We start from the raw sequence: 27,257 nt of genomic DNA, 5'->3' as shown, positions 1-27,257 counted from the left end.
TAAAGTGCTGGGATTACAGGCGTGAGCCACCGTGCCCAGCCACTCTCTCAGTAATTTTCTATAGACAGAGTTACTTAATGCCCTCCTTAAAAATATAGGCTCGGGGCCGGGCACGGTGGCTCACGCCTGTAATCCCAGCACTTTGGGAGGCCAAGACGGCCGGATCACGAGGTCAGGAGATCGAGACCATCCTGGCTAATACGGTGAAACCCCGTCTCTACTAAAAATACAAAAAAAAATTAGCCGGGCGTGGTGGCGGGCACCTGTGGTCCCAGCTACAGGGAAGGCTGAGGCAGGAAAATGGCGTGAACCCGGGAGCCGGAGCTTGCAGCGAGCCGAGATCGCGCCACTGCACTCCAGCCTGGGCGACAGAGCGAGACTTCGTCACAAAAAAAAAAAAAAAAAAAAAAAAAAACAGGCTTGGGTGGGGGCAGAAGTGTGGTTACTGATAGTGGGAAGAAAGAAATCTTGCCATAGAGACACACCTTCATGAACCCTCCCCTGGCCTTTTACATTTTCATAACTACTTATCATCATTATTGTCATTGTTATTATTTTTAGAAATGGGGTGTTCCTCTGTCTCCCAGGCCAGAGTGCAGCAGCGCGATCATAGTTCACTGTAACCTCGAACTCCTGGGCTCAAGTGAGCCTCCCACCTCAGTCTCCCAAGTATCTGAGACTACAAGTGCACACTACCTCCCCCAGCTCCATAACTACTTAGTAGCAAAACATCGTGCCACAGAAAAATTGGAGGGTTATTCGCATTATAAAATAATTACATTTCAGAAGGATCACAGTGTCTCCTTAAGTAAAATACGAGCAATTAAAAAAAAAATAAATCACTAAATATGCTGCCAAAGAAGAAACCAAAAGTTGAAGTATTCACAGAGATGGGATTCACGACTTGCTACCCCAAAATATGGCACCTTGGCATATTAAATATTTTAAGCTGAAGGAATTTGAGAAACAGCACGTGCGGAAAGGCTCCCTGGCCTTCCCCTGAAGCAGATTATAAGACCCTGACGTGAGAGCTGCCCTCCCTCCTCCTGGAGGACAGGAGCATCCTATCTTAAAGATGAAGGGACACAGAAAGGAATCTAACACACAGGCCTTGCTAAATTTCCCCTAGTTTGCTGGACTTCGCTCACGTTCTTCCATGACTCTCTTCATCAAACCTAGCATAAAAGCACTTGGTTTTAACTGCTTCTTTGGATCTTAATTTCCTTATGAAGGCTCCCATTTCTTGTAAAACGTACATGAAATAAAGTGCATATTTTTCTCTTGTTAATCTATCTTTTTTTTACAGGGGTCCAACGTAGAATCTAGAAGGGCAGACGGAAAAGATATTTTTCCTCCCTTATAGTAGCCACTGCTGAGTTGGTATCAAACTGCAATTTAGATAAAGTAAATTTGAATTTACAATGATTTAAGAGCAGACATTTCCATATCATACATTTAATTTGCCTGTTACTGGCCATGAAGCAAAAATATGGGATTTCCCCATTTGATGCCAGGGTCTTGGCAACCCTGTCCCCTAAATGAATGAATGGAATGGTGGTAATGTCCTGGATTTGAAACTCAAGTTTTCTCAACTTACCCAAACTCACAAGAACCAGATGTACAATTTAGTGTGTCAACTACTTTACACTAAGAAATACAAACTACTCGTTTTTGCCCTGAAGTCAACCAGAATGTCACTCCAAAATGTGCCACTTTGGCATAAGGATTATTTTAATATTATTAATTTAATTATAGTAGTATTATCTTGGTAATTGAAAAGCAGATCCAGACAGTCCCCAACTGAACGATGGTTTGACAAGATTTTTTGACTTTATGATGGTGTGAAAACAACACGCATACAGTAGAACCCATACTTCAATTACCCATACAGCCATTCTGTTTTTAACTTTCAGTACAGTATTCAATAAATTGCATGAGATATACAACATTTTATTATAAAACGGGCTTCGTGTTAGATGCTTTTGCCCAACTGTAGGCTAATGTACATATTCTGAGCATGTTTGCAGTAGCCTACTGATGTTTGATAGGTTCCGTGTATTAAAACACATTTTCAACTAATGATATTTTCTTTTTTCTTTTTTTTTTTTTTGAGACGCATTCTCGCTCTGTTGCCAGGCCGGAGTGTAGTGGCGTGATCTCGGCTCACTGCAACCTCCGCCTCCTGGGTTGAAGTGGTTCTCCTGCCTCAGCCTCCAGAGTAGCTGGGAAAAACAGGCGCGTGCCACCACACCCAGCTAATTTTTGTATTTTTAGTAGGGATGGGGTTTCACCATGTTGGCCAGGATGGTCTCCATTTCTTGGCCTTGTGATCTGCCCGCCTTGGCCTCCCAAAATGTTGGGATTACAGGCGTGAGCCACCGCGCTGGGTCTCAACTAATGACATTTTCAATTTACAATGGGTTTATTGGGATGTAACTCCATCATAAGTAGAATAAGCAGAGGAGCATCTGTACAAAACAAGCTCCCAACCCTTCCACTAGTGCCTAAAAGCAGGACATTTTCAAAAGTGTCCCACCTCATCTCGCTCTACCAGGGACAAAAGTTAATCACCAGAGACAACTTTAGACCCTTATCAGCCAGAGATGGCACTAGAAGAACCTACGTAACACACTTCACTCACTACCTGTAACTATCATTAGTTTCTCATATTTCTACCTTTCCATTCTGCTGCTTTTGGAAACCTCAAACTGCTTTCGTCATTTCTCCACAAAGTTGCTGTTCTTCATTGTAAATGCTACGTAATCCCCCATTCTAAGCCACCTGTTCGAGTTACTCTTCCTTGAGTTTTGCCCATATAAGATGTATATGTTACTAAATTTTTCTCTTGCCAATCCGTGCTTTGTGATAAGGGCTCCAGTGGAGAACCTAGAAAGGTAGAAGGATTTTTCAAGGAGGACTTGAGACGCGGGTTCCGTTCTTTTCCTTCAGCTCCTCACTTTGTAGATTGCATTCAGGTCATTCCCCTCCCGTTACCATGTCCTTTTTTCATTGAGTAGATATATCTGATGGGCCTGGGGGTTTTCTTAGGTACATTCCAGGTCCAGGGGAAACACAGTTTCTTTCTTTCTTTCTTTTTTTTTTTTATCGGACAGCCTCCTGAACTAGAAGAGGTTCAGAGCGACTCCCACAGTTTCACTCTTGAACTTGGGTATTTTCCCAAAAAGCTGCTACAGCCGGTCTTCGTAGCTTCCTTCTCCAGGGTATCCCGGCGGCGCGCAGTGCAGGCACCTCGCCCGCTCCCTGACGGCGGCTGCCAGCTTCCAGACAGAGGCCGACCCGGTGTTCGCAGCCCAGGCGCAGGCCGGGCCCGGCGCGTTTAGAGACCCCGCCCCTCGGTAAGGAACCGTCCCTGAGCCACAGGGTCTGACGCGACTGCAGAGGGAGCGCGGGGTCCCCTGAGGTTCCCCTTCTCTAAATGTGCACCTTCCTCAGGGAGACCCTGTGCAGCTGAGGGAAAGTCACCACTCAGGGTTTCGGGCCGAGGGCCCAGATAAAAGAGCTGCCATCAGCAAAAAAAGAAAAAAGCACGAAGAAGAGGTGGGCGGATTTCCAAGGCGATTCCGCCCACTGAGGTCTCTGAGCTTATGCTTTTCAGCTGTTGTGCGAAGACTCGCTTTGCGCTCTTAGCGAACTATGGGAGCTCCCGCTACACGCCGGCACATGGGGACAAACCACAACGCGCCGCCCTTGGAACACAACGCCGGGCCCGCGCTGCGCAGCCTCCAGCGGCGCTGCGTGCCCTTCCTTTTGCCCGTCTCCAAGATGGCGGCGCCGCCGCCACCGCCCCGGCCCGCCCCTCCTCCTCGCCCCGCAGAGCCGCGCCGCGCCGCGCGCTCCCGCCGCCCCTCCCCGCGCGAGCTCCACCCAGGTCGCAGGCAGCGCGGTCGGCGGCGGCTGTTTCCCGCCATTGTGCGAAGTGAAGGCTAGGGGCCCGTACGCGCCCGCCTGCCCGTCGCCAGCAGCTCCTCGGCAGCCCCACCGCAGCCGCCGCTCCCTGAGGCGCGGGAGGCCCGCGCCCCGCCGCTCGCTGTGCGTGGGAGGGCGCGAGCGAGGAGCGGCCGAGCCGCCGAAGAGGAGCTGGGCGCCGGCCGCCCGGCCGCGCTCTGCCCGCGGATCGCCTCCGCCCGGTCCACGCCGGCCCCGGCCCCTGGCGAGATGCCGTGTGGGGAGGATTGGCTCAGCCACCCGCTGGGAATCGTGCAGGGCTTCTTCGGTGAGTGGCGGCGCCGGGGGGCGGGCCGGGCGGGCAGCCGAGTTTGCCGAGACCCGGGGCTGGGCCCCGCCGCGCGGCCCCCAGCGGTACCACCTCGAGGGTTCGCGCGGCCCGAGACGGCGCCCTGGGGCCTGCACCGGCCCCAGCTGGGACAGCCTCTCCCTCGGTCGCAGCAGATAGGGGTAGGAGTCGGGCCGCAGGTACCTCCCACCTGCCCGAGTCGCAGCTCGCGAGTCGCCAAGGTGAAGTCGTGGGGCGCGGGCTGTGATTGACGGTCTCGCTTCCAGCCTGTGGCAGGGTCAGGGCCCCGGGCGCAACAAACTCGGGGAGGTCCTCGAACCCTGGGGAGGGCCCGCAGAGCCGCGGGGAGGGAAACCACTTTGCCTGTGGGAAGCCCGCAGGATATTTCAAAACTTCCGGTGCGTCGGGGAGTGCTCACTTGCACAGAAGTTGGTTCTAACTCCTATGTTACCCTCATTCTCTCTCTCAGAGATAAGATTTAATGTTCATAGCTTAATTTTCCTGTTGGGATGACTTTAGAATCCATCTAGTCTGGATCTATTCCTGTGCCAGAGCCAGCAAGAAATACTGAGCTACTTGAGTTTGTACGTGGGGCTGAGAACGCTGCAGGCGAGCTTAGTAAATTTTGGTTGCGATTGCTGTTGCTACTTTACTGCGAAGGGTATACAAAGAAAAATGTATATTTGTTATCGGTAACTGGGCATTTTGACAACCGTTCCATTCCCCAGTGTCTTTTTGCACGTAATGAGTGGTGGAGTCAGACCCAACTAGAAATCACTGTAGATGGCAACACCTGACTTGTCTGGAGTTAACTTAGAGTTGTAGAGCGGCCTTAGCTTATTGAAAAAACATCTTGGGGTACTAGGGAGAAAAGGCAATAGGAAGCTAAATCATCCTCAGCAGCCAAAACCGACGGCAAACAATGTATGGTATTTCTTATAGGAGGGCCTCTTGTGCTCAGGAAGTCCTTATTAATTTACCTATAATTTTAATTAGTTTAGTTATCTGGCTTCCTAGGCTGAAACTAAAGGCATTACGTTAGAAGAAAGCCTGGATAGACGTCCGGACTTAGCCAGTGAACACTGACAGCCTGATGAAATTTAAAACTACCTTCATACTTCAAAAAACAAACCAACAAAGGCGAATTCACTATATAGCAGTCAAGGGTGCTTTGAGGAAGGGGCATGTATTTCTCCACTAAATCCTAGTAATTTATCTTCTTAATAATCCTAGAACTGATAATCGATGCTCAACATAATGGCCCCAAGATGTCAAGTGAAGATTCAATTGTAGCATTGGTTTAAGAGGGCGCAGATGCATAGATACTTTTTAGGAAAAATCCTTCCAAAGTAAAAAGGTTCGGTGCTTAAAGGGTTACATTTCAGTTACTAATATTAGAAAGTTTATGAGAAATACCCTATACTCTGATTTTGCTGGATAAATGAGATGATTTCATATTTGATAGAGATTTGAATGTATTTGTGTCAAGTTTTGTCTCCTAAGTGTATGATCCTAAGGGACACATCTCATCATAGTACAGGAAGGATATAACTTAGATATAAAATAATAGCTTTAGAATTTTATAAATTCTGTGGATTGTTGTGGGAACTTGAAGTTTGTTGATGTGCTTCTCCCCAGAATGTCTTGTTCCCATGTATGTTGTGTCTTACAGAAAAATCATAATATGTTTGTAGAAGCTATCACTGTGATTATATTGCTTACCTTTATCATAACAGCATTACAAGTATGTTTGTGTGATAACGTACAGGCACTTTTTGGTTTGATAGGAAATTGTTTTCCACCCAAATAGGTAATGCATATGTATTGTACAAAAAGAAAAAAACAGTTCAGTAACATACAGCAGAAAAGGAAAGATCTTTAAAGATCCTTTATCTTCCAGATAACCTCTGGTTCGTGGTTATGTAGTTTATTTTCTCTGCATATATTTAGACAGTTTTTTTAAACTGAAAAGTTAAGTTTGGTTATGTGTTTTATTTTGAAATATGCATTTCTTTTTCTTTTTTTTTTTTTTTTGAGACAGTCTCACACTGTTGCCCAGGCTGGAGTGCAGTAGCACGATCTTGGCTCACTGCAGCCTCCACCTCCCGGGTTCAAGCGTTTCTCATGCCTCAGCCTCCTGAGTAGCTGGGACTACAGGCACGCGCCACCACGCCTGGCTAATTTTTGTATTTTTAGTAGAGACGGGGTTTCACAACGTTGGCCAGGATGGTCTCGATATCTTGACCTTGTGATCCACCTGCCTGGGCTTCTCAAAGTGCTGGGGTTACAGGCGTGAGCCGTTGTGTCAGGCAGCCTGAATTTTTCCCTTTCTTATTGTCCTTGTCATATAGTGTTGTATAAACTTATTAACCCCTTGTCATATAGTGTTGTATAAACTTATTAACCCTTTCATATATTTTAAGTTAGATGTTACAGTAATCTAGAGTGTGCTGTCCAGGGCAGTAGCCTTGTGTGGCTATTTAAACGCAAATTAATTAAAATTACACAAAATTAAAAATTCAGCTCCTGGGTGTTACCTCATTTCAAGTGCTCAGTAGCTACATGTGGATAGGGGGTATTGTATTAGCACAGATCTAGAAATTCCTGACATCAGGAAGTTCTATGTACAGCGCTCATCCAGACTATACTACTTTTTAGCACGTGATGCTAGTTATTTTGGATAACCAGCTAATCACTCTCTTCCAGGATCTGAATTTGGTCACTGTGTCTTATCCATTCTAGGGGTGTGCGTGTGTGTGTGATGGAGTTTCGTTCTTGTCCTCCAGGCTGGAGTGCAACAGTGTGATCTCGGCTCACTGCAACCTCCGCCTCCCAGGTTCAAGCAATTCTGCCTCAGCCTCTGGAGTAGCTGGGATTACAAGTGCCTGCCACCATGCCCAGCTAATTTTCTTTTTTTTTTTTTTTTCTGTTTTTTTGAGATTGAGTCTCGCTCTGTCGCCCAGGCTAGGGTGCAGTGTTACAATTTTGGCTCACAGCAGCCTTTGCCTCCTGGGTTCAAGCGATTCTCCTGCCTCAGCCTCCCGAGTAGCTGGGATTGCAGGTGCATGCCCCCATGCCCAGCTAATTTTTGTATATTTAGTAAAGACGGTTACACCATGTTGACCAGGCTGGTCTTGAACTCGTGACCTAGTGATCCGCCCACCTCAGCCTCCCAAAGTGCTGGGATTACAGGCGTGAGCCACCGTGCCCGGCCCAGACCCTCATCTCCAATGCTACCGTCATAATTAAGGCCATTGTAGGTCTCTTTCCTGGATGCTGGAACAGCCCTCTAACTGGTTTCTTGCCTCCAGTCTTGCTTCTCTTCCACCTTCCACACTGGAACCAAGTCCTTCAGTGACTTCTTGTTACCCTTACTATCTGATCCAGGCCTTTTAAAGTGGTTTATGAGGCCCTTGTTGGCTCCACCCTTGCCTTGCTCTCAGACTTCATCACTGCGTGCCCCCTCCTCATACTCTCCATCCCAGCCGCACTGAACCTTCTTTCAGTTCTTTGATTCTGAACCTGTGTCTAGGCGTTTTGCATCTGCTATTTCTTGTGCCTGATTCCCCCTCAGATCCCATGTCCACTTTTCTGGCTAAGTCTTACTTTTCCTTTGGGAACCTAAGTTAGGTACCAAAGTAGGGTACCCCTGCTCCACAGTACTGCAGGATCCTATTATACATGTCTTTGAAAAATAGTGTGTAAAGCGCATTGTTCGAATTCCTTATTTCAGAAGTTCCTTTGCTGGATTTTGACCTTGCGAATTCGGGCCTGTATCTGCATTACTCACCACTGTATCCTAATTTCCTAGAATATGCCTTGTACGTTGAAAGTGCTCAGTGGACACGTTGAACGAAAGCAGTGGAAAGACTGATTAATCAGAAATGTTGTTAATTGAAATGGCTAGTGAGATCACAAATCTCAAAATTTTTCTTTTCTTTTTTTTTTGGAGTCAGAGTCTTGCTCTGTTTCCCAGGCTGGAGTGCAGTGGCGCGATCTTAGCTCACTGCAACCTCCGCCTCCTGAGTTCAAGCTATTCTCATGCCTCAGCCTCTCGAGTAGCTGGGATTACAAGCGTGCACCACCATGCCCGGCTAATTTTTGTATTTTTAGTAGAAGACAGGATTTTGCCATGTTGGCCAGGCTGGTCTCGAACTCCTGGCCTCAAGTGATCCATCCCTCCCCTGACCCCTTGGCCTCCCAAAGTGCTATGATAACAGGTGTGAGCCACTGTGCCCAGCCTCTTTAGCTGTTTTCCCTTCAATTATTGGTTAGACCAAGATCATTATTCTGGTTATATTTAAGGTTCTTTGGTTGTATCTAACAGAACTAGACTAGCTCAGGCAAAAAAGAGCAGTGTTGGGTGGAGGGGGGCAGAGCAGACTATTTTATCACTAGCGTTTTAGAGAATTTAAAGCAATAATAAAATGAACTAAAAGTTAGTTGGTCTGCTTTTTATTATCACCATGAATCTAAGCAGACAGTCCATGCCCTTATTGTCTGTACCCACCTTGGACCTCTCTTACCACTCTGTCCTTGGTAGGCCACTGAAAAAAAGTTAATTTATATTAAGGCTATAAAACCCAACAGCAGGGAGAGTGGTTGGGTATTCGAAGAGACTGAGTGGAATCAGGAACTGGAAAGCTAGCAGGAATCCAAGCAACTCTATTTCTCTCTTGGGCTACGTTCATCTCTGCACTTTCTCTTTCTCTACTCCATGTCTCCCAAATTTACTTGTTCTCAGTTCCAGCCCACGCTAGCTAGCATCTTTATTTTCAGGCATAGAAAATCTGATTGACACAACATGGAGTCAAGAATCCATTCACTCAGGGATCAGTCATCTGTGGCCATGGCACAGAGTTAGGTGGGACAGTCGTGACTATTATCCACACCTCAACAGTGGGGGCGTTCTCAGAGAAGAATAGCTCTGGCAGCCATGGCAAATGGCATACGTAGGAGTTTTTAAGTTATAATAACTTACACATGGTTTTAAAAATTCAACATGATGGTATGAACTGAGTGAAAGTATGTGCTCCCTCCATTGAAGTAACCACTTTTTTTTTTTTTTTTTTTGAGACGGAGTCTCGCTCTGTCACCCAGGCTAGAGTGCAGTGATGCAATCTCGGCTCACTGCAACCTCCGCCTCCCAGGTTCAAGCAGTTCTACTGCCTCAGCCTCCTGAGTAGCTGGGACTACAGGCGCCCATCACCACACCCTGCTAACTTTTTGTATTTTCATATAGATGGTGTTTCACTGTATTGCTCAGGCTGGTCCAAAACTTTTTTTTCTTTGAAATATAATTCACATAACAAAATTTACTATTTTAAAATGTACAATTTAATTTTTTTAACTGTATTCATAATGATATTGTGCAACCATCATCACCACTATTTTTTTCTTTGTCTTTTTTGTTTTCTTTTTCTTTTTCTTTTTTTTGAGACGGGGTCTCACTCTATTGCCCAGGCTGGAGTGCAGTGGCGCAGTCTTAGCTCACTGCGACCTCTGCCTACCGGGTTCAAGCGATTCTCTCGCCTCAGCCTCCCAAGTAGCTGGGATTACAGGCATGCACCACCATTTCCGGCTAATTTTTGTATTTTTAGTAGAGATGGAGTTTTACCATGTTGGTCAGGCTGCTCTTGAACTCCTGATCTCAGGTGATCCACACACCTTGGCCTAGCAAAGTGTTGGGATTACAGGCGTGAGTCACCACGCCCGGCCGCCACTATCATTTTCATCACTCCAAAAAGAAACCCCATACCTTTAGCAGTCTCTCCCATTTCTTCCCCTCTTCCATCCTCTGGCAACAAGTATACTTCTGGCCATAGATTTACCTATTCTGGACGTTTCGTGTAGATGGAATTATACAACATGTGGCCTTTGGGCTCTGGCTTCTTTTCATTTACCATGATATTTTCATGGTTCATCCATGTCATAGTATGAATCAGTACTGCATTCTTTATTTTATCTATCTATCTGTCTCTCTGTCTGTCTATCTATCTACCTATCTATCTATCTATCTATTTTTAAGAGACAGAGCCTAGCTCTGTCATCCAGGCTGGAATGCTGTGTGGCAAGATCATGGCTCACGGCAGCCTTAAACTTCCAGTCTCAAGTGATCCTGCAGCCTCAGCTTCCCGAGTAGCTGGGACTACAGGCATGTATTACCACACCCAGCTAATTTTTAAATCATTTTTTGTAGATTTGGGGTCTCACTATGTTGCCCAGGCTCCATTCACACTGCCTCGGCCTCCCGAAGTGCTGGGATTACAGATGTGAGGCACTATACCCAGTCTGCTTTCCTTTTTCTGACTGAAAATAACATGCCATTGTGTGTCTATACTGCATTTTGTTTATCCACGTATTTGCTGATGGACACGGGTTATTTCCTGGCTGTTGTAAATAGTGCTGCTATAAACATTCATATACAAGTTTTTGTATGAATAAATTTTTTGGTTCTGTCCCAGATGTACCTAGGGATGGACGTGCAAGGTCGTATGATAGTTTTATATTTAACTTTTTGAGGAATTGCTGAACTTTTCCACAGTGATGGCACCATTTTACTTCCTGAGTTCAAGCAATTCTCCTACCTCAGCCTTCCAAGTAGCTGGGATTACAGGTACCCGCCACCAAGCCCAGCTAACTTTTGTATTTTTAGTAGAGATGAGGTTTCACCATGTTGGCCAGGCTGGTCTCAAACTACTGACCTCAGGTAATCTGCCTGCCTTGGCTTCCCTAAATGCTGGGATAACAGGCATGAGCCACCATGCCTGGCCTAAAATGCTTTTAAGAAAGGTTGTGTGAGAAGAGAACAAGAGGCACATTATATAATGTTAAAACAGTCAGTTCACCAAGAAGACCTAACTATATATGCACCAAGCAACAGAGCTTCAAAATATATGAAGCAAAAACCATCAGAAGTAAAAGAAGAAATAGACAAATCTGCAATTGTAGTTAGATATTTTACTACTCCTCTCTCAGTGCTTGACAGAATAGTGGATAGGAAATCAAAAAGAATACTGAACAACACAAAACTGCACAACATTGTCAACCAAGTAGATCTAATTGACATTTGTCTACCTAATGACAGTGGAATACACATTCTTTTCAAGTGCTTTTCAAGTGTGCATGTAGCATTCAGCAAGATAAACCATATTCTGGGTCATAAACCAAATAGTAAACTTTATGTGTAAAAAGAATACTTCTAAACAATCCATGGATTAAAGACTCTCAAAGAAAAGCTTTAAACATTGTGAACTAAACCAAAATGAAAACTCAGCATATCAAAATTGGTGGGATACAGCCAAAGATGTGCTTAGATGCATTAACTGGCTTTATTAGAAGAGAAAGTCTCAAGTGAATAATTTAAGCTTCCACCTGTGAAACTAGAAATAAAGAGCAAAATAAACCCAAATTAAACAGAAGAAAGAAATAATAGAGAACAAAAATCTGAGAAATAGAAAACAGGAGGAAAAAAATATCAGTGAAACTCAAAGCTCTTTAAAAAAAATCAATAAAATTGTAAACCTCTAGCAAGACTGGCAAAAGAAGAAAAAAAAGGAAAACAAATTACCAATATTAGAAAAGAAAAAAAGGAAGACAAATTACCAATATTAGAAAAGAAAGAGGAGATACCACCGTAGACTGTACAGGCATGAAAAGGATAATACAAATAGCTCTGCATATATAAATTCATCAGCTTCGATGAAATGGACCAGTTCCTCAAAAACCACTGTATTAGTTTTCTATTTCTCCTATAACAAATTACAAATGTAGTGACTTTAAAACAAAGGGTTTTTATTTACAGTCCTGGAGACAGAAGTCTGACATGGGTCTTACTGGGATAAAATCAAATTGTTGACAGGACTTGCATTCCATTGTGGAGGCTTTAGGAGATAATCTGTTCCTTGTCTTTTCCTGCATCTAGAGTCTGCCCACATTTCTTGGCTTGTGGCCCCCTTCCATTTTCAAAGACAACAAGTCGAGTTGTTCTCACGTCTTACTCTAACTTCCTCTTTTGCGGCATCCTTCCACATTTAAGGACTCTTGTGATTACATTGGACCCACCCAGATAATTTGGTTTTTTAAGTTCAACTGATTATTAACCTTAATTCCATCTGCTACCTTAATTCCCATGTAACATATATTTACAAGTTCTGGAGATTAGGACATGAATATCTTGGTTGGGTGGTGGGGTGTGGCATTATTCTGCTGATCACAACCATAAGCTATCCAAACTCGCCCAAGTAGGTAGCCAACTGTCCCCATGGCCCCATTTCTCTCTAGACTCCCCCCAGAACTTCTGTTGTACTTTCTCACTGAATTTACCTACCTACTCTAGTTAACTCATATAAGTAGAATCATACAATATTTCACCTTTTATGTCTGGCTTATCTCACTTAGCATAATGTTTTCAAGGTTTGTTCCTGTTGTCCTCATTGCTTTCTTTCTTTCTTTCTTTCTTTCTTTTTTTCTTTTGAGTCTGATCCTCACTCTGTCTCCCAGGCTGGAGTGCAGTGGTGCAATCTCAGCTCACTGAAACCTCCGCCTCCTGGGTTCAAGCGATTCTCCTGTCTCAGACTCCCGAGTAGCTGGGATTACAGGCATGTACCACCACACCCGGCTAATTTTTGTATTTTTAGTAGAGACGGGGTTTCGCCATGTTTTCCAGGCTGGTCTCGAACTCCTGACCTCAGGTGATCCGCCCGCCTTGGCCTCCCAAAATGCTGGGATTACAGCGTGAGCCACCGCACCCGGCCCTCGCTGCTTTTTAATAAAGATACAAAACCTAATTCAAATGGAAAAAGGATATTCTTTTCCACAAAGACATGAACAATTCAACATTTACATGCAAAAATAAAAACCTCAACCTATACCTTATATTTCATATAAGGTTAAGTCAAAATGGATCCTAGATCTAAGTATAAAACCTGAAACTATAAAACTTTTAGAAGAAAACAGATCTTTGTGACCTGGGGTTTGGCAATGAGTTCTTAAGACATGACACCAAAGGCACAGTGTATAAAACAGAAATTTGATAAATTGGGCTTCATCAAAATTAAAACCCTTTGCTCTGTAAAAAAAAAAAAAAAAAAAAAAGGCCGGGCGCGGTGGCTCAAGCCTGTAATCCCAGCACTTTGGGAGGCCGAGACGGGCGGATCACGAGGTCAGGAGATCGAGACCATCCTGGCTAACACGGTGAAACCCCGTCTCTACTAAAAACACAAAAAACTAGCCGGGCGTGGTGGTGGTCGCCTGTAGTCCCAGCTACTCGGGAGGCTGAGGCAGGAGAATGGCGTAAACCCGGGAGGCGGAGCTTGCAGTGAGCTGAGATCCGGCCACTGCACTCCAGACCGGGCGACAGAGCGAGACTCCGTCTCAAAAAAAAAAAAAAAAAAAAAAAAAATTAGGAACATGAAAAGACAAGTGATACACTGGGATAATATATTTGAAAATCCAGTATCAGAAAAAGAACTTGAATCCAGAATATCAAAGAAAACACAGTGGTAATTTAAAAACTCAATTTAAAAAGGGGCAAAAGATTTAAGTAGATTTAAATAGATATTTCACCAGAAAGGATACAAGGATGGCAAATATCCCCCTGAGAAGAGTTCAGCATTGTTAGACGTTAGGGAAATGCAAATTTAAGCCATAGTATTACATATTAGAACAGCTAAAATTTAAAAATACATAGTGATAATACTGGTACTGGCAAGGATGCGAACAGCTGGATCTCTTAGCAAAACGGTGCAGCCACTCTGGAAGACAGGTAGAATCTTAATCATACGTTTACCACGTACTCAGCTGTGTCATATCTAGATATTCATTCTAGAGAAATGAAAATTCATGTTCACGTGAAAATCTGTAGACACGTGTTTTATAGTTTTGTTTATAGTTGTCAAACCTGAAGACAATCTGAATGTCCTTCAGCAAGCAAATACATAAACAAATTGGTTGTTATTCAGAGGAATAATAACAATAAAAAGAAATGAAGTATTGATATACAGATGTGTTAGGGAGTCCCATAACTACCCGTATGCTTGAAGATTTACTAAAAGGACTTATATGATTCATTGTATAGTTGTACGCCTCCTAAGATTAATTGCAGCAATATAGTAAGGATACATAGTTGGATCCTAAGGACACACATGGAGTCTGGAGGAATCCAGTGTCTTGATAATTTTTTCTTTCTGCGCGGTGGAGGGGGCAGGGGTGGGGGACGAAGTTTTACTCTTGTCGCCCAGGCTGGAGTGCAGTGGGGCAGTCTTGGCTCACTGCAACCTCCACTTCCTGGGTTCAAGCGATTCTCCTGCCTCAGCCTCCCGAGTAGCTGGGATTACAGGCGCACACCATCACGCCCAGCTAATTTTTGTATTTTTAGTAGAAAAGGGGTTTCGCCATGTTGGCCAGACTTGTCTCAAACTCCTGACCTCAGGTGATCCGCCCACCTTGGCCTTCCAAAGTGCTGGAATTACAGGTGTGAGCCACCACGCCCAGCCAAGAGAATTTTTTCATTTCAAGTGCAGAGGCAGCAGGATCGATCACTTGAGCCCAGAAGTTCGAGACCAACCTGGACAAGATAGGGAGACCTCCGTCTCTACAAAAAGACTTAAAAATTAGCCAGGCGTGGTGGTACGTGCCTGTGGTCCTAGCTACTTAGGAGACTGAGGCCAGAGGATCACTTGAGCCCAGGAAATTAAGGTTGCAGTGAGCCAGGACCACACCCCTGTACTCCATCCTGGGTGACAGAGCAACACAACACCGTCTGAAAAAAGAAAATTGTATTTATATACATTCCAGTAACTTAGAAATAACTTGCTGCTCCCCAGTCACTGCTTGATGTAGCTTTACTATTTGTTACGTGGTATTCTCACATTTTTTACACAATTGCAGGCAGAATAGTTGGTGTGGCAGTCATGGCTGTGTCTTTTGTTTAAACATCCATTTTGACTACAAGCGAAAATACCCACTTATCTTTTACCCAATTCACTGTATCTAGTAGAGCAGCGATTCTTAAACTTCAGTGTGCATTATAGTCACCTAGAGGGCTTTTAAAAACACGAATTGGTAGGCCCCACCCCTAAGAGTTTCTGATTCTGTGGTTTGGGGTTGGGCTGAATAATTTGCATTTCTAGTAAGTTTACTCAGGTGATGCTAATGATGCTGGTCAGGGAACCAACTTTGAGGACCAGTTTGTTAGTGGATTTAACGCCTGCACATTAGAATCACCTGTGGAGTCCCCATCCCTACTTCTTTTTCAGAACTGGCTCTTGTCCGGTTAAGTAAACGTGTTTGTAAGTCCTGCTCAAACATGGTATTAGGATTTTATGGTCCTTTTCAACAGATGCAGCTCCGTAACAAGTGTAGACTTTTAATTTTTTACTCCCAATCTTCATAACACTTGTGTGATGACTATAAATGGTGGCAGGAGTGGCCAGCTGTGTGGTTTGGTGGTTTTAGTTCACATAAATCTGTATTCCATCAATAGCTCACTTTTTGGTCTTGGCCAGTTTCCATAAGTGCCTCCTGTACATAGCTTGTTAATTTTAAGGACTAAATAGTAACTACACAGTAGAGAAACTGGCTGTCACTTTGGGTGATCAAAATTAACATCACCAATGAAGGGAAGATGGGCATCATTTCTTTTCAGACAACTGGAAGGACAAACATCACTTATACAGCAGTTTGACAACATCATTTAAACAGCAGTTTGGTTATACTTGATTGGAATCCGATCATAAGGGAACCAACAGATCCAGATTGAGAAGCATTCAATTTTTTATAAAGGACCTTATTCTTCTTAAATAGCAATATCATAAAATAAAAAGTTTGCAGAACTATTCCATATTAAAGGAGATTAAAGAGATCTGATAGCTAAATACAAAAGTGATCCTAAGCTGGGTCCTGTACTGAAGGGGAAAAAGTGCTGTAGAGGATAGTATTGGGTCATATGACAAACTGGGATATAGATGGTAGACCAGATAAAAAGTATTGTGTCAATTTTGAATTTCCTGAGGTTGATAACAGTACTATGGTTAGTACTGTTCCTTAGGAGACACACTGATAATATTTGGAGGCAAAAATACCTGACAGTGCAACCTAATCTTAAATGAGTCAGAAAAATGTAAGAGATGGAGCAGATGATAAGCAAATGGGGCAAGGATACCAGGTGTTCTTTCCAACTTTTTTGAATCTGGAATTATTCCCAAATGAAGTTATAAACAAAAAACTTCAGCTCTTTATTTCAGGATAGTTGTAAAGATAAACAAAAAACTATATAAAAATGTATTAAAAGAACAGAGTGCTTTACAAGCAGTGGCTCAAATGCTGCTGAATCTAGGTGGCCTTGTATCACATTCTGTAGGTGTCCCCAGCTACACTGTGGGTGCCAGAGAGCCTGCAGGAGGTCAGCATCCTCCTGATTTGTAACTGTCCCTCCCCCAGCTCAGTACAGCTTCTTGAATGTGTCTTGTGTAGTACTTCAGACACACTGAAGTATGAAATTCATCCTATCTAAAATTCATTCTATCATAGTAGCAAATTTTAGTTTGTTTTCTGCTGGCTAAACTATTGTGTGACTCACCTGATCATAGCCTCTTATTATATATTGCATATACGTTAGCTTTGAAAAGTATATTTCTCTTTCAGCCCAAAATGGAGTTAATCCTGACTGGGAGAAGAAAGTAATTGAATATTTTAAGGAAAAGCTGAAGGAAAATAATGCTCCTAAGTGGGTAAGCTTATTGCTATTTTTCTCTTAGTAGAGTAACTAAGTAACCCACATGTAATTTAAAGATATGTAAATTAATGTGTGCTTCTGCTTCAAGTACATTTGTATTAAAAGATTTTGGTTGTTTGATAATTAAATTTAAGCAAATAAATACTTATACATTATGCCTCTAGGTGGCAGTAACTGACTGTGTTACTTCCTGAGACATATCTTTAGTTGCAGGAGTCAGTTACCTTTGTTTTATTACCTTCATTTTAAAAGAATTGGCATGTGCTAGTTTTAGGAGAAGAGCTCAACAAAGTAAATGCCTTTTTGATCGTTGAAAAGTGTTCTGAATTAAAAGCATTTTTTAGCATTCTTTCACATTATGGTCAAATGTTATCTAAAACTTGGAAGAAATGGAAGAGAATTTGGGTTCCAGCAATTATGTTGACCATTGAGATCATTTGGGTCCCTGACGAGGCATGGGGGGGTGGGTGTGTGTGTGTTTAACAATTTTGAGTCTGGACATAAAGTTTGTGTATATATGCTTAATGTTGTATAGACAGGATGTTTAGTTGACTTAACCTGATTATTTTCCTTTAAGGTACCATCACTGAACGAAGTTCCCCTTCATTATTTGAAACCTAATAGTTTTGTGAAATTTCGTTGCATGATTCAGGATATGTTTGACCCTGAGTTTTACATGGGAGTTTATGAAACGGTTAACCAAAACACAAAAGCACATGTGAGTATTGCTGTTTTCATCAATTTGTGGTGTTAATTTTGTTCTTGTACTGTTTGTGGTAGTTTTGGTTCTGATATATTGATATAATTCTGTTTTTCTATGTTTTGGGTCATAGGTTCTTCATTTTGGAAAATATAGAGATGTAGCAGAGTGTGGGGTATGTATCTTTAATATATATAAAACATTTTTAGTAAGAATTTTTTCCTAAACAGAGAATTTATTTGTTTAGCTAATCTTAGATTTATTTATCTTGTGTATAAGTTACAAGAAATCACGTGAAATGTTTTCCTTGTTTGACTTTATTTAGGAGTTTGATGTGACTTTTTTTAATCCTTCAGAGATCTTTTAGAAGGAGAAATACTGTTAATGCCAAAATTAATTCCTCTCTCCAATATCTGTATATAATATATGTAAAACAAAGTACCCTAGGGTGCAAAATTAAGTCGTTTTTAATTCCTTCAAAGACAAAGCCAGTGGCAATTCCACTGTTTCTTTCATAGAAAACTGTCAGAATCAGCCTATAATACAGAAATTTAATGAAATACTCGTTCCTAAGTAGCTCCAAGATGAGATTCAAAAGTCATATATTATTCCCTAGGAAAGGCATATTCTCTTTCATATATACTTAGAAAACTTTAGGAAGTGGAAAGGACCCAAGAGACATCAAGTTTGAGCCTAATACATACAAGCAAGGATTTTTTGTTTGCTTTTCTCTCTAGGCCCAAGGTACCTTTTTCCTAGAATGAGTCTTTTATTTATGACTCTTGAGCAACATATGTACCAACTCTCTGTTAGCCTTTGGTAGTGTCACACTTGGACAGCCTCATCTATTTTATTGACCCATTTCCAGATGCTGGGATTACTGAGTTACATTAATACTCAGCTTTTTCTAGTATACAGTAATGTAATTAATATATTAGCCTGATGTGTTAGGGCTCCTTAAACGAGGAATACCGTAATCATTAATGTAGTTGATCCATTAGGCTTGGCACAGTATTTGTTTTATGGAAACACTCTAAAAGAAAAACAGACCTGAAGTTCATCATGTGTAAGATTACATAAAAATGTCTTTCACATGAGTTCATTACTCTAATTGTCAGAAGTTACATTTTTGTTTAATATAATCTTTGCAGTAACCTTCCAAATTAGGGCAGTTTCTCTGTCCAGATCTGCCTACTGAACTAGAATATTTAATTAGCAACAACTGTTGTGAATTAACGGACTGATATTGGGGTTTGATAAATCAGTTTCCTAAGGTTTGGGTAGGCCAAGAGTTATAGAATTTATTTGTTTAGCTAATCTTAAATTTATTTATCTTGTCTCCAAGAATATAAGAATATAAAAAGGCCTAGATAGAATCCAAGAATATAAAAAGGCCTAGATAACCTCCAAGAATATAAAGAATATAAAAAGACTCCAAGAATATAAAAAGGCCTAGATAACCTCATAAAAGTAAGGTTCTAGATCCACAAAGCAGAGAACTAGACCCAAATTATAAGTCACTCCACAGAGGTCCCATTTTTCTGGATTTGAGGGAGGAAGTGTTTGATGACTGTATTTGAAGTGATTTTATATCAGTTTTCTTTTAAAAAGTGATAGTTTGGAATTAGTTACTTGTTAACTCTGTAAAATATTTGTTGTGGTGCTATGTGAAAATGTGGTTGCTAATTTTAAAATAAATTTTGTGGTGTTTTTAAATAAATTTTTTAAAATACTTTTTTATGTCTATCACAGCCTCAACAAGAACTTGATTTAAACTCTCCACGAAATACCACTTTGGAAAGACAGACTTTCTATTGTGTTCCGGTGCCTGGGGAATCTACGTGGGTAAAAGAAATATCCTTTATCTGAACTTTCTTATTGTGTTGATGGTTTCTAAAACCTTAACCTTTAATTATTCTTCCTTTGCAAAGCTTGGCTTTATTTCAATAAAATGTGTTTCATTTGTTCTAATTGAGAAAACTCGTAAAACAGGCTAAGCGTTTGTCACCGAGGAATGCTAAAATTACAGTACATTTCTATAGTGAAATACTGTTAAAAAGATTGAGGTAATTTTTTTTTTCTTTGAAATAGGGACTTACTGTCACCCAGGCTGGAGTGCAGTGGCACAAACATGGCTCACTGCTGCTTCATCCTCCTGGGTTCAAGCAATCCTCCTGCCTTGGCCTCCCAAGTAGCTGGGATCACAAGCGTGTGCCACCATCCCTGGCGAATTTTTTGATTTCTTTTAGAAAGAGGGTTCACTTTGTTGCCCAAGCTGGTCTTGAACTCCTGGGCTCAAGTGATCCTCTCACCTCAGCCTCCCAAAGTGCAGGGATTATAGACGTGAGCTACCACACCCCACCTAAGGCACATTTAAAGGTACTGAAAAAATATAATACTTAAAGTAAAAAAATAGTTTAAAATTAGAATTCATTCTAACTTTCTTAAGGGAAAACGTGTTGGCTCTTTTGAGAGGGGGTTGTAGAAACATTTCCTTTTTATTTACGATAGTAGTTTTTTAAGGCAAGGCCCACCTACACCGAAATGCACAGATTTTAAGGTAATGCACCGTGATTTGGATAAATGCATACATCCATATAATTTATACCCCAAAGTAAAGAACTTGTGCCTAAAAAATTCCTTTCTGCCTTTTTCTAGTCACTACCTCCTCCCCTGCAAGCACAATCCTGAATTCTTTGACTATCGCTTGGTTTTGCTTATTCTTGAATGACGTCTAAATGGACTCATATAGTATATAGTCTTTGTGTTTGACATCTTCTGTTTAACATCATGCATCTGAGAGTCATCCATGTTGTGCATATCAGTAGTTCTTCGTTTCTTTCTTTTTTTTATTTTTATTTTTTGCTAAGTATTATTTGTTTATACAGTCTCCAGTTGAGCATTTAGGTGGTTTACAGTTTTAAGCTGGGCATTTTCTTTGTGAGAACATTTTAAACTACTGATTCAGTTTGTTTGTTTGTTTGTTTGTTTGTTTATTCTTTTGTTTTTGAGATGGAGTCTTGCTCTGCTGCCAGTCTGGAGTGCAGTGGCATGATCTCAGCTCACTGCAACCTCCATCTCCTGGGTTCAAGTGATTCTCCTGCCTCAACCTCCCAAGTAGCTGGGACTACAGGTGCACGCCACCATGCCAGCCAGTTTTTGTGTTTTTAGTAGAGACGGGGTTTCACCATGTTGGCCAGGATGGTCTCAATCTCTTGACCTCATGATCCACCTGCCTTGGCCTCCCAAAGTGCTGGTATTACAGGAGTGACTAATTCCGTTTTTTAACATATTTTGAGTCAGTTGTGATAAATTGTATCTTTCAAGGACTGTTTTGAAGTCATTTAAGCCCAGTTGTTGAATTTATTGACATAGAGCTTATCAGAGTATTTTCTTTTTAATGTCTGTGGGATATCTAGCATTGATCTCCTGCATTCCCAATAATATTAGTCTGTTTGTCACTTCAGTTTTCTGTTTTCTGCTCCATCCATTTCTGCTTTATTTCCTTCTTTTTGGTTTGGTTTTAATTGGTCTTTTTCTACCTTTTTTTTGGTTTGTTTGTTTGTTTTTTTTTAAAGATGGGGTCTTGCTGGCGCTGTCGCCCAGGCTGGAGTGCAGTGGCACAATCTCGGCTCACTGCAACCTCCGTCTCCCAGGTTCAGGCAGTTCTCTGCCTCAGCCTCCCAAGTAGCTGGGATTTGCAGGCGCCCGCCACCCCGCCTGGCTAAGTTTTTTGTATTTTTAGTAGAGATGGGGTTTCACCATGTTGGCCAGGCTGGTCTTGAACTCCTGACCTCGTGGTCTACCTGCCTCAGCCTCCCAAAGTGCTGGGATTATAGGTGTGAGCCACCGTGCCTGGCCCTTTTTCTAGCTTTTTAAGGTGGATGCTCAGATTATTGATTTCGAATTTTTCTTGTTTTCTAATATTAGGAACTAAAGCTATAAATTTCTCCCCAATCACTGCTTTAGTTGCATCCCACAAGTTTTCATTTGTTAGGTTTTTACTGTTACTCAATTCAAAATATTTTCTAATACTTGTGATTTCTTCTTTGATCCTTCGCCCTTGCGACAGTCTGTGTATTCTCATTCTTCATGCTATTTTTGTCATAGATTTCACTCATCCTTAGATTATAGAGCCCACAACATACTATTTTTGTTCCAAACAGTCATTTGTCTTTTATATAAATTAAGAAGCAAGAATTATTTTTCTTTTATATTTGGCATCACTTCCCTTAGCGATATTATTATGATTATGATTTTTTTTTTTTTTTTGAGACAGAGTCCTGCTCTGTCACCAGGCTGGAGTACAGTGGTGCAGTCTCAGCTCACTGCAACCTCTGCTTCCCGGATTCAAGTGATTCTTCTGCCTCAGCCTCTGAAGTAGCTGGGGCTACAGGTGTGTGCCACCATGCCAGTTTTTTTGTGTTTTTAGTAGAGATAGGGTTTCACCGTGTTGGCCAGGATGGTCTCAATCTCCTGACATCAGGTGATCCACCCACCTTAGCCTCCCAAAGTGCTGGGATTACAGGCATGAGCCACTGTGCCTGGCCAGCAATTTTTTTTTTTTAACTACAGATCTGTTTGTGACGAATTCTGTCAGTTTCTGTTCAATTGAAAATGTCTCTTATTTCACCTTCATTTTTGTTTATTTTATTTATTTATTTTTTGATACAGGGTCTCTCCCTTTGTTGCCCAGGCTGGTCTCGAACTCCTGAGCTCAAGTGATCCACCCGCCTCAACGTCCCAAAGCACTAGGATTCCAGATGTGAGCCACCACGCCCAGCCTCATCTTAATTTTTGAGGAACATTTTCATTGGATATAGAATTATTTTGTATTTTAATATTTTATTTATTTAAAAAAAATAGGCCAGGCACAGTGGCTCATTCCTATAATCCCAGCACTCTGGGAGGCAGAGGCAGGAGGATCACTTGAGGCCAGGAGTTTGAGACCAACCTGGCCAACATAGCAAAACTCTGTCTCTACAAAAAATACAAAAATTAGCCAGGCGTGGTGGTGGTCATCTGTGGTTCTGGCTACTCCGGTGGCTTGAGACGGGAGGATCACCTGAACCCAGAAGACTGAGGTTGCAGTGAGCTGAAATTGCACCACTGCACTCCACCCTAGGCAACAGAAGGAGACTCTGTCTCAAAGAAAAAGGAAAGAAAAAAAAAGAGGTGAGTTCTCACTATGTTGCCCAGGCTACTATCAACCTCCTAGACTGAGCGATCCTCCTACCTGAGCCTCCCAAAGTGCTGGGTTTACCGAAGTTAGCCACTGCATCCACCTGGGATTTGTTAGGAGTGGTGCAGAACAGCCCTTGTGCAGTAGATCATCCTTATTCATGAGGTCTACTATTTCTGGGTCTTACGCAAATGCCTGGGATGACTAGCAGGGTCCATTCTGGTATTACACTACTTCCAGAGTCTCCATTTAACTCTCTGCCAACTAGCAGCTGTTCTGTGCTAGACCTCAGGGAATCTTGACTTGTATATCCACAGTTTAGTGTTTTGTCAGAGATCCAAATGTAACCTTCTGGGTCTTTTATCTGTAACTACTTCCTTTCTAGTACTTCTTTGCAAATTCCAGTTGCTTCACTAGCCCGGAACTAGTGCTCTGTCTTCTCCACCCAGTAAGAACAGGGCCTCTACTGCTCTTTGTTGCAGTTTGGAGAATGTCTCCAGGAGAGAGCTGGGAGAATTTGGAGTTTACCTGCTGTGTTTCTCCTCATTCAAGGATCATAAGGTTATGCTCCCTGTTGTCCAGTGACTGAAAACAGTCACTTCACATATTTTTTCCAGTTACATTGTTGTTTACAGCAAGGATAGCAGCATAAGGTTGATGCCTGTTAGTCTCATGACCAAAACTAGAAGTCTAGCCTCCTTTTAAAAATGTATTTCCATTTTAACTGAATTGCCAAGCTAGTGGTTTTTTATAAGTCATATAATTAGCAAAACATTCAGGATAGTCCTCAGTTTATGGTAGTCTTTTTCTTAACTTTTCGTTTAACGCCTATGTTAATGCAAACCAAGCTCGAGTCAGTCCCTCAACATCCTACACTCCCAGTCGCCACAAGAGGAGTTATGAAGATGATGACGATATGGACCTACAGCCCAATAAACAGAAAGACCAACATGCAGGTGCCAGACAAGCAGGTAGTGTGTGCCAACAGGTTTTCTCTAGACTTTGCTGTCTTAAGTGGATTGGTTTTCAGAGTGAATTGTTACATGATATGGCTCTATATTTAGGAGCTGGCAATTTGTCAGAGTTACGGACAGTGTTGAGAGTTTTTACAGTACCATTTGATCAGACTGTGCTTCACAAATGAGCAATTAGGCATCACTGTGACAAGTGGCTGCTCTAATGTATGTTTTTGGAGTCACAAGTGCCTATCTGTAAAGGTCTTTTCTATCTTCCTATTTATTTTTTTCCTAATTCTTAAATAATACAGAAGCCTGGTACTTTACCCTAAAAATGAGTTATTTTTATCTGAAAACATGCTTTCTCATTTTCTTTTTGTTTGTTTGTGTTTTGAGACAGGATTTCACTCCCATCACCCAGGCTGGAGTGCAGTGGCATAATTGTGGCTTACTTGTAGCCTTGACCTCCTGGGCTCAAGTGATCCCCTGTCACTTCAACCTGCCTAGTAGCTAGGGCTGTAGGCACATGCCACCACACGCAGCAAACTTTTTAAATTTTGTAGAGATGTAGAGATGGGATCTCACTGTGTTACCCAGGCTGGTCTCAAACTCCTGGGCTCAAGTGATCCTTCTGTATCAGCCTCCCAAAGCCACTGGCATGACAGGCGTAAGCTACCACTCCCAACCAGTCTTAACTTTTATAAGCAGTGGATTTCTTTGTTATGGCGGGTATATTAAATTTGTCTTTATTTTTCCTTTTATGTGTTATCACCTCCCTTCAGCACCTTTAAGCAGAAGGAAGATTAAAGGACAAGGAGGCAAAACAAATCAGTCTGGTCATTTATTATCTGCAAGATTGTGTAGAGAAGGGAAATTGTTTTATTTTATTTTTTTTTGGAGACGGAGTTTCACTCTAGTTGCCCCAGCTGGATTGCAATGGCACAATCTCGGCTCACTGCAAGCTCCGCCTCCTGGGTTCAAGCGATTCTCCTGCCTCAGCCTCCTGAGTAGCTGGAATTACAGGCATGCGCCACCACGCCCAGCTAATTTTGTATTTTTAGTAAAGAAGGGGTTTCTCCATGTTGGTCAGACTGGTCTCAAACTCCTGTTGTCAGATGATCAGCCCACCTCGGCCTCCCAAAGTACTGGGATTACAGGTGGGAGCCACCATGCCCGGCCAAGGCAAATTTAACAATTAGTGGTAAACAAGGATTTACTAATGCATTTTATTTACCCATATATCACTCTACTTTATAAATTGATATTTCCAAATTTTCTTAATGCTGAGATCTATTTTAGTGTGTTTAAAATTAGAATGTTTTACTATAAATACATATAAATGTCATAGTATTCTTTTTCTGCACCGATCCCCAGAATATATTAAAATTAATGGTCTATCACGTAGCCTGGACAACATGGCAAAACCCCATCTCTATTAAAAATACAAAAATTAGCCAGGCATGGTGGTGGGTGCCTGTAATCCCAGCTATTTGGGAGACTAAGTAGAATCACTTGAACCCAGAGGGGCGGAGATTTCAGTGAGCTGAGATCATGCACTCCAGCCTGAGTGACAGAGACTCCATCTCAAATAAATATCATAGTAACTTATATATTGTAATATATTCGAGTATGTATTCTAGTCCAGGAAATATGTTAATTCTCTTATCATTTAAGCAGTTGATGCTACTTTTTATTTCTTACCATACTTGTTCGAATGTCTTAATGCAGGCTTTTTATGCGTTTGAGTTCTTTATTTATATAAAGTAAAATTTGTTGGTGTTTAGTCAATCTTTTAGACTATATATATTTTTAAACTTTTTATTTTGACACAGTATCGATTTACATGCAGTTGTAAGAAATAATACAGAGAGGCTGGTCGCGGTGGCTCACACCCATAATCCCAGCCCTTCGGGAGGCCAAGGCAGGCACATCACTTGAGGTCAGGATTTCCAGTCTGGCCAGCATGGTGAAACCCCATCTGTACTAAAAATACAGAAATTAGCTAGGTATGGTTGTGCATGCCTGTAATCCCAGCTACTTAGGAGGCTGAGGCAGAAGAATTGCTTGAACCCGGGAGGCGAAGGTTGCAGTGAGCCGCGATCATGCCACCATGCTCCAGCCTGGGTGACAGGGCGAGACTCTGTCTGGAAAAAAAAAAGAAATAATACAGAAAGATCTTGTATACCTTTTAGCCTCTACTTCCCCCAATGGTAACACCTTACATAATTATAGTAGAATATCATAACCAGGAAATGGACATTGATACAATCATTTTTTTCTTTTCTTTTTTTTTTTTTTGAGACGGAGTTTTGCTGTGTCGTCGCCCATGCTGGAGTGCAGCGGCATAATCTCGGCTCACTGCAACCTCCGCCTCCCAGGTTCAAGCGATTCTCCTGCCTCAGCCTCCAGAGTAGCTGGGACTACAGGCTCACGCCACCACGCCTGGCTAATGTTTGTATTTTTAGTAGACATGGGGTTTCACCATGTTGGCCAAGATGTTCTTGATCTCTTGACCTTGTAATCTTCTCGCCTCGGCCTCCCGAAGTGCTGGGATTACAGGCGTGAGCCACCACGCCCAGGCGATACCATCACATTTTTACATGTACTTACTTGTGAAGATTTAGTTCTTTGCAGTTTTGTGGGGTTTTTTTGTTTTTGTTTTTGAGATGGAGTCTCGCTCTGTTGCCCAGGCTGGAGTACAGTGGTGCGATCTCGGCTCACTGCAAGCTTCGCCTCCTGGGTTCATGCCATTCTCCTGCCTCAGCCTCCCGAGTAGCTGGGACTTCAGGCGCCCGCCACCACGCCCAGCTAATTTTTTGTATTTTTAGTAGAGATGGGGTTTCACCGTGTTAGCCAGGATGGTCTCGATCTCCTGACCTCATGATCCACCCACCTCGGCCTCCCAAAGTGCTGGGATTAGAGGCGTGAGCCACCACGCCCGGCCTGTTCTTTGCAGTTTTATCACATAGGTGGATTCATGTGGCCACCACCACAGTTAGGATCGGGAATATTTCAGTAGTTTGTCCCTTTTATTGCTGAGTGGTATTCCATGGTATGGCAGGCTATCATTTGATTCTCATGTTATCAGCCCTAAGGTGTAACTACTTTAGGAGTTGGGGTTATTCTTTTAATGACCTGTATGTCCCCAACAACTGGTTTGATTCCTTATACATACTGGATATTAGTAAGTATTTGGTAAATTAATTTATTGCTGTATGGTTTTATTCTGCTTAATTAATAGAAAAAGTATGTTCTACCAAGGAGTTTTGCTGTCGGTAGACCATGTATTCCTTAAATCAAAGTTGTCAAAGTAACCATATTGCAAATCAGCTTTTGAAACTGGTTATACATGAGATTTGATGGGAGGAATTTTTTGATACCTTTATAGTAAGGGAAAAAAATAAATTTTTAGATCTTCATATTTATCT

General features: G+C 42.2%; 1 protein-coding gene across 2 annotated transcripts in view; it reads left to right on the top strand.

Annotated features, from left to right (window-relative positions):
* Window positions 1-3,927: 3,927 nt before the first annotated feature.
* MCMBP (minichromosome maintenance complex binding protein) overlaps window positions 3,928-27,257 on the top strand; it is a 43,737-nt gene continuing 20,407 nt past the window's right edge. For both annotated transcript variants that reach the window (XM_007964263.3, XM_007964262.3), the window contains exons 1-6: window positions 3,928-4,234; window positions 16,901-16,986; window positions 17,569-17,709; window positions 17,825-17,866; window positions 19,444-19,545; window positions 23,700-23,844. In XM_007964263.3, the coding sequence (XP_007962454.1) occupies window positions 4,177-4,234; window positions 16,901-16,986; window positions 17,569-17,709; window positions 17,825-17,866; window positions 19,444-19,545; window positions 23,700-23,844 (574 nt within the window). In that variant the 5' untranslated portion in view covers window positions 3,928-4,176. The remainder of the gene's footprint in view (window positions 4,235-16,900; window positions 16,987-17,568; window positions 17,710-17,824; window positions 17,867-19,443; window positions 19,546-23,699; window positions 23,845-27,257) is intronic.

The sequence above is a fragment of the Chlorocebus sabaeus genome, chromosome 9 (assembly GCF_047675955.1).
Source record: "Chlorocebus sabaeus isolate Y175 chromosome 9, mChlSab1.0.hap1, whole genome shotgun sequence".
In the NCBI taxonomy this organism is placed as follows: domain Eukaryota; kingdom Metazoa; phylum Chordata; class Mammalia; order Primates; family Cercopithecidae; genus Chlorocebus; species Chlorocebus sabaeus.
This window is presented reverse-complemented; position numbering and strand designations above follow the sequence as displayed.